The following is a 13,441-nucleotide window of genomic DNA, read 5'->3' on the forward strand; positions in this document are numbered from 1 at the left end:
TCTGAATCATAGTAAACTTTACTCTGATTCAAAGTAAAATTTTATATTTTTAAGCAAATCAACATTTTTTAACCAGAGTAAAATTTTACTCTGATTCAGAGTAAACTTTACTCTGATTAGTAAAATTTCTGTGTGAAATTCTTATCAGAGAGATTCTTATCAGAGAGAGAGAAAAAGATAGAAATTGAATAGATCATCCAGTTTAATAGATTGATCATCCATTGAACAAGCTGAGTATGAACAGGTCATTTCAAAAACTAGTAAAAACATAAATCTATATTACAAGGATATATAACCACAAAACACACAGATCAAAAACTAAACAAAAACATCCAAATATCAACATAATCATGATCTGATTAAGGTGGCCATTTCAGAGAACACATCCAAATATCTCTCTATTTTTTGATTTCAAAGAATACATGTGTTCAACAACACTCAAACGCACACACATATATATATATACACATATATTAATTCAAACCTCAGATCTATGTTTAAAAAAAATATCGCGTAATATACATACATACACTCACTTACCGATATATATACATATACATATGTATGTATGAGTCATATATACATACATACATGCACACACATATATATAAATACATACATACATACACATATATATAAGAAGAGAAAATAAGCGGAGACGTGGCGGAGCTTGGCGTGTTCGCCGGAAGGAGTGGCGGAAGAGGATCAGACGCCGGTGGCATTGGCGAGATCGACGCAGGAGTTCCAGAGGCGGTAGCTGAGCTTCCAGATCTGAAGCTTGAAGGAGTTAGAGAAGGGAGAGAGGGAGGAGAGAGACAGAGAAGGTGGGGAGAGAGTGGGTGGAGAAGGTGAGAAATTTTAGTTGAGGGTATAATAATCGAATAAAATATTTAAATAATAAATTTTATCTTTTATACAAGACTTAATAATTATGAGGGGGTTTAGAAAATATAATTTTTTTCTTAGTCTTTTTAACAATGAAAGGAAGGTAAAGAGGGTTTATAGCCAAATTTTCCTTTTTTCTTTAGTTATGACCATTTTTTTTATATTTAATTATGACTTTATTTTAATTATAACTCAAGAAATCTTTAGTTATACTTCATGTTGTTTAGTTATTACTTTCTTTTCTTTTTTTTTTTAATTATAACTTAAAAAATATAAAATTATACCATAATATTTTCCATCTATCTATATATATTATGTACTGGCAGTATCAATATTATCCATCTATCTATATATATTATGTGTTGGTAGTATCAATATTAATGCGATCGATCTTACAGCTCAAACGGACCAACTAAAGTACTGCATCACAAATGAAATGTCCACCCCCTCCCACAGGATGAATATTTAAACGAAATTGCATCAGACACTAGTCAGTTGGTGGTGCTAGTAATTCACACAACCACCATACGCAATCACAAAATTTCTCCAGTACAACATACTGCTTTTCCAAATAAGGGGAATTACGTATCAGTGAGGTGAAAAAAAAATATTTACGAAATAGTGAAAAAATTTATGATTTTAATTATCAAAATTTATAATGTTATTCACCTTTTTGTAAATATTTTTCATGTACTCCACTTATATGTAATTCCCTCTTCCAAATATATGATGGTTGTTAGTCCTCGATATAGTAATAAAAGTATTAGAAACTCTAAATATTCTTAATTTTTTTTTTTTTATCAAACACTCGTATGAATGTGGATCTCATATTTATGTAAGTGTTTAGCAAAATTTTTAATAGAATATTTGAGATCCCTAACATTGCTCATAAAATAAACCCAAATTAATAGGAAAATATTAAACCTAATGGTGACGGTATCATTTACTAGTAAAAAATATTCCATTGATAGTGAGATTAGTTGATTAGATTAATAACAGATAAAAGATATTCAACTAATTTAATTTGAAATCTTTTATTAATAAAAAAATACAGTGTAAAATGATAATAACCGTTTGACTCGTACGTCATTACTAAATTCATACAAGATACCCTATAAAACAGTTGGGCTGTTCACTATTCTCTTCATGTCGTAATTAATGAATTAATCATGGACCAGAAACATAAAACGACCATACTATTAAGTCGCAACTGTCTTCATAATAGTATGCACTAGCAGTCCCATGAAGGGGCAAGTTGGGCAGTTATCCCACTATATTTTGGAAACTTATTTTTCATCTTGTATTTAAAAATTACCCTGTTTGGTTAAACTAATTTTTTGGGTAAAAAAATTCCCAGGGCTAAAATTATTTTGAATTTAACTATTCATTATTTTAGTTTTCCTTTAGTTTTATAAGAAAATAGTCATTAAATAATGATATTCTATTCCATTAACCAAACCTAACATAAGAGTATGCAAGAATGAATAATTAGTTGTAACAATAAGAGCAACTCCAATGCAAAACGCCAACAATTTATAGTGTCCAAAATGCCACATTTTGGCATTTATTAAGCTCCAAGGCTACAATTGTCAAAACTTGATCAAATTATCATATTTGCTATGTTGGAAGCAAACTATCGACTCCTTGTGATTGAGATGCACCATTGCATTGATGTCGGGGTTGAAATTAATTTCTGTTGTTAATGTGACAATTATAATAGTTGTCGAACTTTGTTTCAAATTTGAGATAAGATTTCATATTACTAAATTTTGATAGTTTGTTTGACAATGGGTGGAATCAAAAGGGTAAATTAAAAATCATAGAATGTGGATGTCATCAGCATTCTTTATGTGATGCACACAAATTTATGATTGTGTGTAAGCATATATATGTATATATACACAACATCAAATGACGTAGGTAATAATCTAAGCATATATATATATATATACACATCAAATGAAATATGTAATAATCTGAGTCGGTCCATGTCAATATAATGGCTTCAATTTCAAGCAGCATGAGCATTTGAGCTTAGCTATCTAAATAAATAAACAAATAAGGAGGCTCATTAAAGAGGGTAGCCCTAACCCTGACAACAAAAAAAAAGTGGTGTGACGATAAGGTAGCTGGTTGGGTCAATAAGTAGTGGTATTTCTATTTATTAAGCATCGTTCTTGAAATTTTAGATAGAAAATCTTTGATTGTAGGGGTGAGATGCAACCACATCTTTTATTAAAAATTTTCCTTTATTTTTTTGGTATTATTGCTGTAAATAAAATAAAACTTTATAAAGAATGATGTATCAAATTTGGATGTCAACAATTTGAATAAATATATATATATATATATATATATATAAAAGCAAGTGCCAATGAAAACAAGTATGAAAGCGAAGCCTCTCAAATGACACCCTATTCATGTTTCATACTACAGTGGTCAAGTGAGGTGATTAATGATATCAAGCAAATAGCTAAATTGTTACAAAAATAAAAACTATTAAGAAATGCATTAAATAGAGATCATGTCTAAAAAGTTTAAGTTTGTTAGGTTTTTATTTTTGGCAATTTCATTTAACAAAACTCATTTCCGTTGTAATTGTATTCGATCGTTTATTTTAGTAAGGTTATGAGTTTTAGATGTGAATCTAACCCGAATTGTGCTTATGCAGAGGAGTTTGTGATCTTAATCCTATCATGTTTGCCACTTCGTTTATTTTAGTCAAAGTTGTTTTTTTGTTCGAGCAGCCATTCTTGCGCTCGAACGGAGATCATGACTTTTCAGAAGTTTTACTCACCTACAAATGTATTGGGAGTTATTTTTTTCCACATGAGCGGCCATTCTTATGCTCTAACAGAAATCGCGGATCTATTTTTTATAAATGTGTGTTTTAGTCCGATTTTAAGATACGACTTCCAAATCTTCTTCTTGGATATTAGGTGACGCGAGTGAGCCCATAAAGACTACAATCTACTATGAACAACCCAAGCCCACCATTTAAGGCCCTAAATATAATTCAACTAATGAGGCCCAATATGGCTGGAACTCAACATGGCATTAAGAACCAATGACACTTAGACACGTGACAACTGAAAGACAAGCCACATAAGCAAACAAAGATCCTGCAAAGTTATTACACTGCACATCAGCCATTAATGAAGGTCCTTGCAGCATTTATTGCGATAAACCCTCTCCGTCGACACAAAAACGGCCTCACCATGAACAAAGCAAGCTAGAGCATAGACTTTCGGCCATGGCATCAGGTCGGAAGGGACAATGAAATGATTACCAGAGGATATAAGCAGAGGCAGAAGACAGGAAGAAGGTTAAGCTTTCCTATTCCTAATCTATCCCAATATCCCATCTCTCTTTCTAACTTGTTCATCAGAGGGTTCGTTGGGGGACTCCCCGTTCCCCGTTGAACTCTTGTACAGGTCTTCTGGTGGACTTGGTACCTTGGGCACCGGTCAGAGATGTGTGGATCAATCCAACCCGTTCTATCTGAAACACGCTGTATCATCAGTTGGCATCGTCTGTGGGTCCTTCTCCATCCCACAGTTTCCCTTCTCAAACTTTCCAATTGGGCCTCCGCCTTCTCCAACTTTACCTTCAACGGCCTCACCTCGCCTTTGGCAGCCGCAGCCTTGTTCAGCAGGGCTCCTGCTAAGGCAGTTGCCTCCATCTGAGCAGAGCACAACCCCCTTAGCAGTTCGGCCCCACTAAAACTCGCCATTGAGAGCACTGCCGCATCCTCCACCACGCCCAAGAGCCGATCGGCAGCAGTCCTGACGGGGCCTCCTTCTCCCTCCAGTCGCCCAGATACTACTACAACGTGGTAGAAAGCAGTTTTCAGCTTGACCCCCTCTCATTGGGACGCAACACCCCCCTTGGGCTGCTGCTCCACCCCCTCCTCAGGGCCAGCTGACCAACTTTTCACTTGCATCTTAGGGCCCATGGCACTCATGTGTTCTTCTTCCACTTGGGCCCCTTGACCTTTGTCCCCCTGTGCCTCTGGGACAACCACCCTTTCTGGAGTAGCCCCCACCCCCCTCTCCTCTGCCTTCTCTGCCATGGAGGTGTCCTCTCCACCAACCCTCATCTTCTTCGCACTTGGCACATCTGTAGCCCCCTCAGTGGTAACCTTCATCTTCTTCGACCTCGTCAGTCCCACTTCCACCTCTCGTCTACCCCTCTCCTTTAGGGGGTCTATAGGTTGTGGCAATGGGGCAAACTCACTCAGGTTCTTGTCACCCAAAGGCTTAGGGCGAGGTCGAATCCTTTCCATCATTACCAACTTTGGAGCAGGACCCAAATTTGCCTCTTTATACTTGTACGCTCAGGCAAACAATCTCCTCTCCTCCTCCTCCTCCTCCTCCTCCGCCTTCCTCTGCGCCTCTAGCTCCTCTCTTGCTAGGTCCTCCTCTAACGGTTGCAGCCCCAAGTTCAGGGCAAACAACGTTGAAGGCAGGACCAGCTCGTCCCACCTTACCCGTCTCTTCCCTCCATTCCCTCACCCCCTTCACTCGGTCTTCGGCTGCCTCGTCCAACTTCGGCTCGATTGATTTGGTGGGGACCTTCCACGTTGTACACAACCCAGCCCCATCGTTCGCCGTCACAAAGAACCATCTCGGTCTCCACCCCTTCACTGACGATAGAAGACCCGTCACCAGACCTACCCCTGCCACTGCTTGCAGCGTCACCCAGGTTTCCAGCTGACCGGAGGCCTTGTAGCAAGAGAAGAACTCCTCTACTGTCATTGTCGTCCCTCCGATCGCCTGCAGCCAGGCACTTGCACACGCCATTACTATCTTCCAGGCGTTCGGCATCAGTTGCCCTAGCGCCGCTTCTAGCTTGTTTAGCATATCCACCACTACTTGGAGGAGAGGTAGCCTCAAACCCCCTCGCAACGCTTCTTCGTACAAGCTAAATTTGCCCGGCCGCACATCTGATGCCCTTTCCTTGGTTGTGGGCAATCTTAGCCCTATCTCCGAGGAAATTTGATACTTCTTCCTTATTCCCTCAAACTCCTCTGCTGTCAGTACGGATCTGTCCGGTTTGGTGTACTAATGGTCCGGCTCCACCTGGCTAATAGGTCTCGCAGCCGAGATTATTGTCTTAGGGCGAACCCGCACAGCTTGACTTGCTCTCTCCCCCTCCCTACGTTCCGTACAATATTGTTCCGCCAAGTCCGCCGTATCGTCGTCGCCTAACGGATCGACCCTTGCGGTTGTTGCTTTCTCTAGTGTTGTAGGGGTATATCACTGGCAACGAACGAGTTTACTTCTGGGATGTTTTGATTTTTTGCAAAGAGATAGGTAAAACGTATAATACCAAAAGCCCAAGATTGCCTATATTCCAAGGGTCACAATTAAATTTTTCCAGTTTGAAAATTTTCAAAAATCCGTCAAAACTGTCTTTTCAACACCCTATATTGACCTATCGCTTCATTTCTTGCTCAACGCCTAACCTTTCCCACTACAGGATTCCGCCACGTCTACGACCAAGATCCACGCCGCCTTTTCCCCTTCCCTGTCTATTCCACTTCACTTCACCACGTGCCCCTGCCACTCCTCGAGCCCCGCGCACAGCCATTTGCCCATCTCCATTCGGTCACCCTTTGCGGTCGGCCCTCCTCGTGGTCGGTCCCTCCATTCGGTCACCCTTTGTGTTCGGCTCTCCTCATGCTCGGTCCCTCCACTCGGTCACCCTTTGCGATCGGCCCTCCTCATGGTCGATCCCTCCATTCGGTCACCCTTCGCGGTCGACCCTCCTCATGGTTGGTCCCTCCACTCAGTCACCCCTTTGCGGTCGGCCCTCCTACTAGTCGCCCCCCTACTCGATCACCTTTTGCAGTCGGCCCTCCTCATGGTCGGCCCCCCCACTCGGTCACCCTTTGCGGTCAGCCCTCCTCATGGTCGGTCCCCCTACTCGGTCACCCTTCGCGGTCGGCCCTTCTCATGATCGGCCAACGTTTCCTTCTTTATTCCCTTCGTTAGACTAAAGCTGCACTCGGGAATGGGGGACTACTGACGTGGTTGAGCCCATAAAGACTACAGCCCACTATGAACAACCCACGCCCACCATTTAAGGCCCTAAATATAATTCAACTAATGAGGCCCAACATGGCTGGAACTCAACATGGCATTAAGAACCAATGACACTTAGACATGTGGCAGGTGAAGGACAAGCCACATCAGCAGACAAAGATCCTACAAAGTTATTGCACTGCACATTAGCCATTAATGAAGGTTCTTACAGTATTTATTGCGATAAGCCTTATCTGTCGAGACAAAAACGGCCTCACAATGAACAAGGCAAGCTAGAGCATAGACTTTCGGCCATGACGATAGGTCGGAAGGGACAATGAAATGATTACCACAGGATATAAACAGAGGCAGAAGACATGAAGAAGGATAAGCTTTCCTATTTCTAATCTATCCCAACATCCCATCTCTCTTTCTAACTTGCTCGTTGGAGGGTTCATTGGGGGACTCCCTGTTCCCCGTTGAACTCTTATGCAGGTCTTCTGGTGGGCTTGGTACCTTGGGCACCAGTCAGAGAGCTGTGGATCAATCCAACCCGTTCTATCTGGAACACGCTGTATCATTATTAGGATTTTCATCTGAAGCTTTTTTGCTTATTGCCTTTGATATCTGTGAGAGTTTAATCGTGAATTGAATGGATTATATCAAAGAGTTTGTTTATTTTATTTGTTCAATACAAAAGAGAGAGTTGTTCTTCGGTAGATTCCGTGGAATTTGGGCTTGAAACTTTGGTGGATTCTAGAGTGGCTCATTGCCGTGAATTCGACATCGACGTTGTGGATTCAACGTTGGGCAAGACAATTCCGAGGTGAACACCGTGGTGGAAGAGACCTATAGGGATCAATTTAATTCGGGTGTGGATTCGCTACGTAATTGAGAATACACTTATGTAATTCTTTTTGTCTTCTTAGGCCATATTTGTTTGGGTGGACATGAGCTTGGGATTGGATTAATAGTCCAATAAAATTATTAATCCGATGTTTGGTTAAATAATTGAAGTATGGACTAATTATTTTAAACTTGACTATTAGTTAAGATATGATACATAATCCAATGGATTTGTAGTCCTAGGACTATTAGTCATGGGAATGCTAATCCAGTCCGCCCAAACAAACATGGCCTTAGTGGATTATTTTGTGACATTGGCCGTGATTTTTTTATCACAATTGGGGGCGCTCCAATTGTGATTTTTCAACGTTAAATTCTTTGTGTTGATTTGTCTTGATTGTTTGATTGGAATTGCTATTTGCTGCTTAAAATTGATATATAACCACAAATCAATATCTTGAGGTTTTTTTTAAGATTTTTCAAAGTTATTAGAGAATGAGAAAGGCGATATGTAGAGAAAATAGATGAAATTTGCACTCAGAATCTCTTGAAACTTTGTTAGATCACTAATTATTATTAAGAAATTAAATAAATAAATAAAAACTTGTGCTTTTAAAAATAGGACAAATCTTTTAAAAATTGATGAAGGTGACTTAAAATTTAAAAAATGTCCCTGTCAATAACATTACTCCTTTCTATTCAATTGCAGGGGAAGAATAACCAGTAGCCTTCATTGACAAAAACGACCCAATAAGGGGTAAGAAGTGTAAATTAATTTTCTATTTATTGCCTGTGAGTCTGCAATGAAGTGCAATGCATTGACGTTATGAATATTTATTGCCTCCAACTGTTGCAAGTTGGCAATACACTTCAAAGATCAAAGACAATACATGTCGGTAGTTTTTCCTCACTCAGTAATTGATTTTTTAACGGATTTATTTTTGTTGTTTGGGTGTTTGTTTGGCCTTTTATAATCTTCTTTGTTTTTTATTTTAATGTAAGTGCTTTTTCATGTTCTCAAAAAAGAATAAAGAATGAAAATGTACTCAAAATGAGAAACACTGTGGTACACATTCTTCAAATTATGTGTATTATATGCATCTTATAACTAAACAAGACATAATTTTATACTTTCTGAATCATAACTAAAAAAATATCATAATCAAACTTAACATAAGGCGTAACGAAATATTTCATGAATCATAACTAAAATAATATCATAAGTAAATAAGAAAATGGCATAATTAAGAATGCATATAGTACACCTTGTCAACTCAAGGGCGTGCACATTAAAATTTCCCACTCAAAATAAGCAAACGTTACTCATAACAAATATGCAATTTGAAGTAGCTATTGTATAATAAAATTGATATTTTAAGGTTTTCTCTCTTTCTTTTTTTTTCTCCTTTCTATTTTGCCATTTTTATTGCATAGCAAAATAATTAACACGATATAAAATGCAGCATTCACACCCCAACAATAATGGGTAAGTATTTGACAAGGCCTAACTAAAGATTCACACTTGATGAAGAAGAAATTAAAGAGAAGGGAAAGAAACTAAAACTTTGCCAACTCCAGACCATCTTTATCTATGACTTTTATGGGGTTTGGATTGGAATTTAAAGGTGATGTGGTGCTTCACATCTTCTATCTAGTACTTGAGATTTGAGTAGGCCAATATATATAATATAATAATTAGGGAGAAGAGAGACTACTTAATCACACATTGAAGAAGCCTTCCAAATTTGCTCAAGTTCTCTTGCAAAGGCCTTCTGATGACTTCCAACTACAAGGGTGATGTGGTCTTTGTTGTCAACCACCTTCACACGGGCACGAGGAATTCTGGACTGGACATGGTAGCTACATTCCACGGGGATGAGCTCGTCATCTCTACCATGGAATATGGTGACATGGCATTTGAGACGATTTCGGACAATGTCCAAATATTCATCAATTTTTCCAGCAGTCCCACATATGATGTTGTGTAGGGTGTGCCATGCAGCGTTATGGGTGTGGCAACAGAACCCTTCGATCAAAAAGGTCTTGATCCTGTAAATGTTTTCACCCAAAATTAATTAGCTACATTAATATTATTAATTAATACCCTAGATTACCAGTAGCTAGCTACCTAGCTGATCGTAGTAGATATAAGTCATTGTCCATAAGTAATTGTTTAAAATTTGAAAATTTGTTGACCAAAGAGACCCTAAAAAAACTAGTGTACGACAACAGCAAGAGCAAGTTAATTTATTACCCGTATTAAATTTGCTTCTCAACTACATTTGACCATCCTCCCTCAGCGTTGGAGTACTTGAATTGACACAAATACCCCCTCTTAAATAATATTATATGTCACTCCCTTATTTTAAAATTACACTTCTGTATTAGGATAGTCTAATCCACACTCTTCTCCCTCGTAAGGTGTTTTTTTGATCTTTCTACACCTTTTGACAATTGTGTGGCTCTAATGCTTGCTTTATTTTTAGAGTATTGTATACAAATATTTTTTTTTTAATTTTTTTTTTTAAAACAAATTAATAGTCTTATTCACAGTCTTCTAAAATTTTACAAAAAGAAAATGGGTTTGGTTTTTGTAAGTTTCCCCGATTCAAATGGTAGAGATCCCCATCAATATGTGTCTTTTTTAAGAGAGTCTCCTGGCATTTAATAGAATCAAAGTATGAATTATTTCATTTCATTTCATTTTATTTTTGTGTTTGGTGGTCCAGCTCACATCATGTCACATGTTGTGCATTCTGTAAATAATATGATTTCGTGCCACCAAACCTAAAACCAAAGAATTTTTAGGTCATCAATTGTTAAGCATTTTCATAAATCTCTATTGCCATAGAGAATGGATCAGTTAAAGCAATAGAAAACATATTTTCCTTTTTCTTTTTCTTTTTTTTCAAAGTCATATAATTCATACTATATTAGCTGCTATTTTAGCTAAGAAACAACATACACAAAAAAAAAATGTATCTCTATTTTAGTTAGTCATTTTTTAATAATACTTTTCGTTTTGGCTAGTCATTTTAATAAACATTTATGTATACATTAACATACAATCTACAATTCTTTCCTAAGTTTTTAATTGATGTGATTCTTTTTTTTAAATATATACCTACACTCTCTCCAATTAGAAAGAGAAAGCGAGTGAGTAAAAAGATAGAGAAAATACTATTTACTTTACATTCGGCTAGTCAAAATGTTGGCGCACCCATTTAGATGGAAAAAATACTATTTACTTTACATTCGACTAGTCAATATTGGCCCACCCATTTAATATTGGCCCATTGAGGATCCTCTATACACAATTTCTCTATTTTCAATCTCAAAACAATCCGAGCCATTAAATTACGTAAGAATTTCAAGATATATTCAACGAGACAATGAGTGATTTGGTATTGAAAGACAGATTTAGGGACATCGTGTCATGATAATCTGTTAAATTTGAATAATGTTAGGGATCATAAAAAAAATATCACGAAGATGATCGTGAAAGATTCTTTACTTTTGAATTACACACATAATAAAACATCACACACTAATCAAAGGATGAAAGATTTTCATAATACGTTTCATAATATTTTTTCACGATCTCTATGCATTCTCGCTAAATTTAGATGCCTAGCCTGTCACCTAGGACAAATGACTAAATTAAGCAAAAGATAGTAGTGAATTTGATTAAAAATGCCCATTTGGCTAGTACCTGTTTCTGGTGATAAGTTTGGTGAGAAAGTCCCACAAGCGGTGCTGTTTGCAAATGAGTAGGCAAACTGTCCGGCTGACGTGCTCATACCAGCATGCTATTGACGATCCGAACGCAATCGGTGGCCACACTCTCCTCGGCGCCAATTTTCTCATCAAATACTGTGTGCCTTGTTCCCCCTTTGGTATTGGAAAATATGGCTGCCCATTTCATTTCATTTCATTTTATTTTTAATTAATCAATCACTTCATTTAGAAATTAATGATGAGAGAGAGAGAGAGAGAGAGAGAGAGGAGTAAACTTACAGGTGCAAGCAGGGTTAAGGACTTGACGGAGGCAGGGTGTTTAACGGCGAGAGCAAGGGCCAAAATGCAACCTAAGGAATGAGCCACAATGTGAAATGACTGAACTTTGTAAGGCTCAATAACGGAGCGTTCGATCATGTCCAAATGCTCCCTCAGTGTGTAAAGGGAGTCAGTTGGCTTGGGACTTCTTCCAAACCCAAGTAGATCAATTGCGAGCAGCCTGTACATTGATTTTGCTGACTCGGAGAAATTCGGAAACAATGTCTCCGTCCAAAATGCAGATGATGAGATGAACCCATGAATGAACAGCACGTCTTCTTTCATGTTGTCTATATAGCAATCACCCACCATCAATATATGAATGAATTTGAGGAAAACTCGAAATCTTGAAGACTAGTATGTGATTAATTAATGAATATACCTCTGGCTCCATCAGCTCGGACAAAAAGAGTTTCTTTGGAAGAAGAGGTCCAAGAAGTGCAAGTTTTGCAATCGCAATCGGACCATCTTGGGATGGGATGGGATTGCTGCCCTCCGATCTTGCCTCGTAGCATTTCAACGATGGTGGAATTAATGCCGAAGGTGGATCGGACTGGCCCTCCTCCTCCTCTTCTCCTGATCTTCTCGGAGGACGGCCACGATTGTATAATGGTGCCGTCCAGCTTGATCCGTTTGAGCTCGTCCACAGTAGATTTGGAGGCCTCGGACACCACGGAAGAACGAGTGTAGAGGGTGTCGGAGATCTCTTCAAGCTGCAATTTAGTAGAAGTGAGACGAACGATCTTAGACTCACCTGGTTCGGAGACCAAGATCTTGCCACTGCTCGTGATGGCTTCTTTTGCTGAAGAGCAGTAACACGGCCTCCATTCGGCTTCGATCAAGAAATCAGCCATTTTGTAAACGTAACACAGTAGGAAATCAAGAATGTCTACAATTGAGAAGACAATGAAGCTCAGAACTTTGTTAATCACTGCTCCTGTCAATGCTAAAACTGATCTGGCTTTGCCCAAGACATCCATTTCCGAGAAAACCACCACCAACCCACACCACACCACACCAAACTGCGGTACACAGAGAGAGAGAGAGAGAGAGAGAGAGATAGGGAGAGGGTGGGCCGTGTGTGGGCGAGATTCACGAAGATGGTGTTAAGGCAGCCAGATTAGCTTTATGTGCGATGAGATGATGAGATTAATGACATTGATGCAACAAAGTCCACTTGTTAGCTTCGTCGTGTCTTCTCTTATTAATACGCAAATGACACACAACCATTAAAGAAAAAACTAACACAAGAAAATTTGGGGGCCTTTGCTCTTCTTGGTTTCTGCAAATGGTCATGGAAAATAACCCACCATGCACAAAACGTCTTCACCCCGTTCGATTTCAGGAAAGCGCGTGAGTGCTTCTCTTAAAACTCATTAGCGAAAAGAGAGATGGCCCAAACAAGTAACATGCAAGAGGTAAATCATAAATGAATGTAGGGCCCTCCTAGAGAGCTCTAATTAGAGCTGCTCAAAAGCAGTTCTAATGAGCTGTCATCTTTAAAAAAAATAAAAAATAAAAAATAAAAAATAAAAAATAAAAATAAAAATAAAAATAGGAGGAGATAAAAGACAAAACAGGAGGACAAAGAGGACAAATTAATACCCTTTTAGAGCTCTAATTTTAGA

The 13,441-nt window shown here is 38.5% G+C and overlaps 1 protein-coding gene across 1 annotated transcript; it reads right to left on the reverse strand.

The window, feature by feature from the left end:
* Positions 1 to 9,092: 9,092 nt before the first annotated feature.
* LOC114277807 (putative lysophospholipase BODYGUARD 3) lies at positions 9,093 to 13,240 on the reverse strand. Its single transcript, XM_028219752.2, has 4 exons — positions 12,196 to 13,240; positions 11,775 to 12,103; positions 11,470 to 11,669; positions 9,093 to 9,806 (listed from the first exon to the last, which is right to left on the reverse strand). Exons 1-4 carry the CDS (start codon positions 12,791 to 12,793, stop codon positions 9,473 to 9,475), a joined length of 1,461 nt encoding a protein of 486 aa, XP_028075553.1. The 5' UTR covers positions 12,794 to 13,240; the 3' UTR covers positions 9,093 to 9,472.
* Between the last annotated feature and the right edge of the window lie 201 nt (positions 13,241 to 13,441).

This window comes from Camellia sinensis, chromosome 11, assembly GCF_055761805.1.
Source record: "Camellia sinensis isolate YWXY chromosome 11, ASM5576180v1, whole genome shotgun sequence".
Taxonomy (NCBI): Eukaryota; Viridiplantae; Streptophyta; class Magnoliopsida; order Ericales; family Theaceae; genus Camellia; species Camellia sinensis.

Excerpts from the sequence above, each read along its gene's own strand:
- LOC114277807 (XM_028219752.2), bottom strand. The coding sequence starts at position 12,793 with ATGGATGTCTTGGGCAAAGCCAGATCAGTTTTAGCATTGACAGGAGCA. Across the intron at positions 12,104-12,195 it reads CCGAGCTGATGGAGCCAGAG|ACAACATGAAAGAAGACGTG; the intron begins GTATATTCATTA and ends ATTGCTATATAG. Across the intron at positions 9,807-11,469 it reads AAACTTATCACCAGAAACAG|GATCAAGACCTTTTTGATCG; the intron begins GTACTAGCCAAA and ends AAACATTTACAG.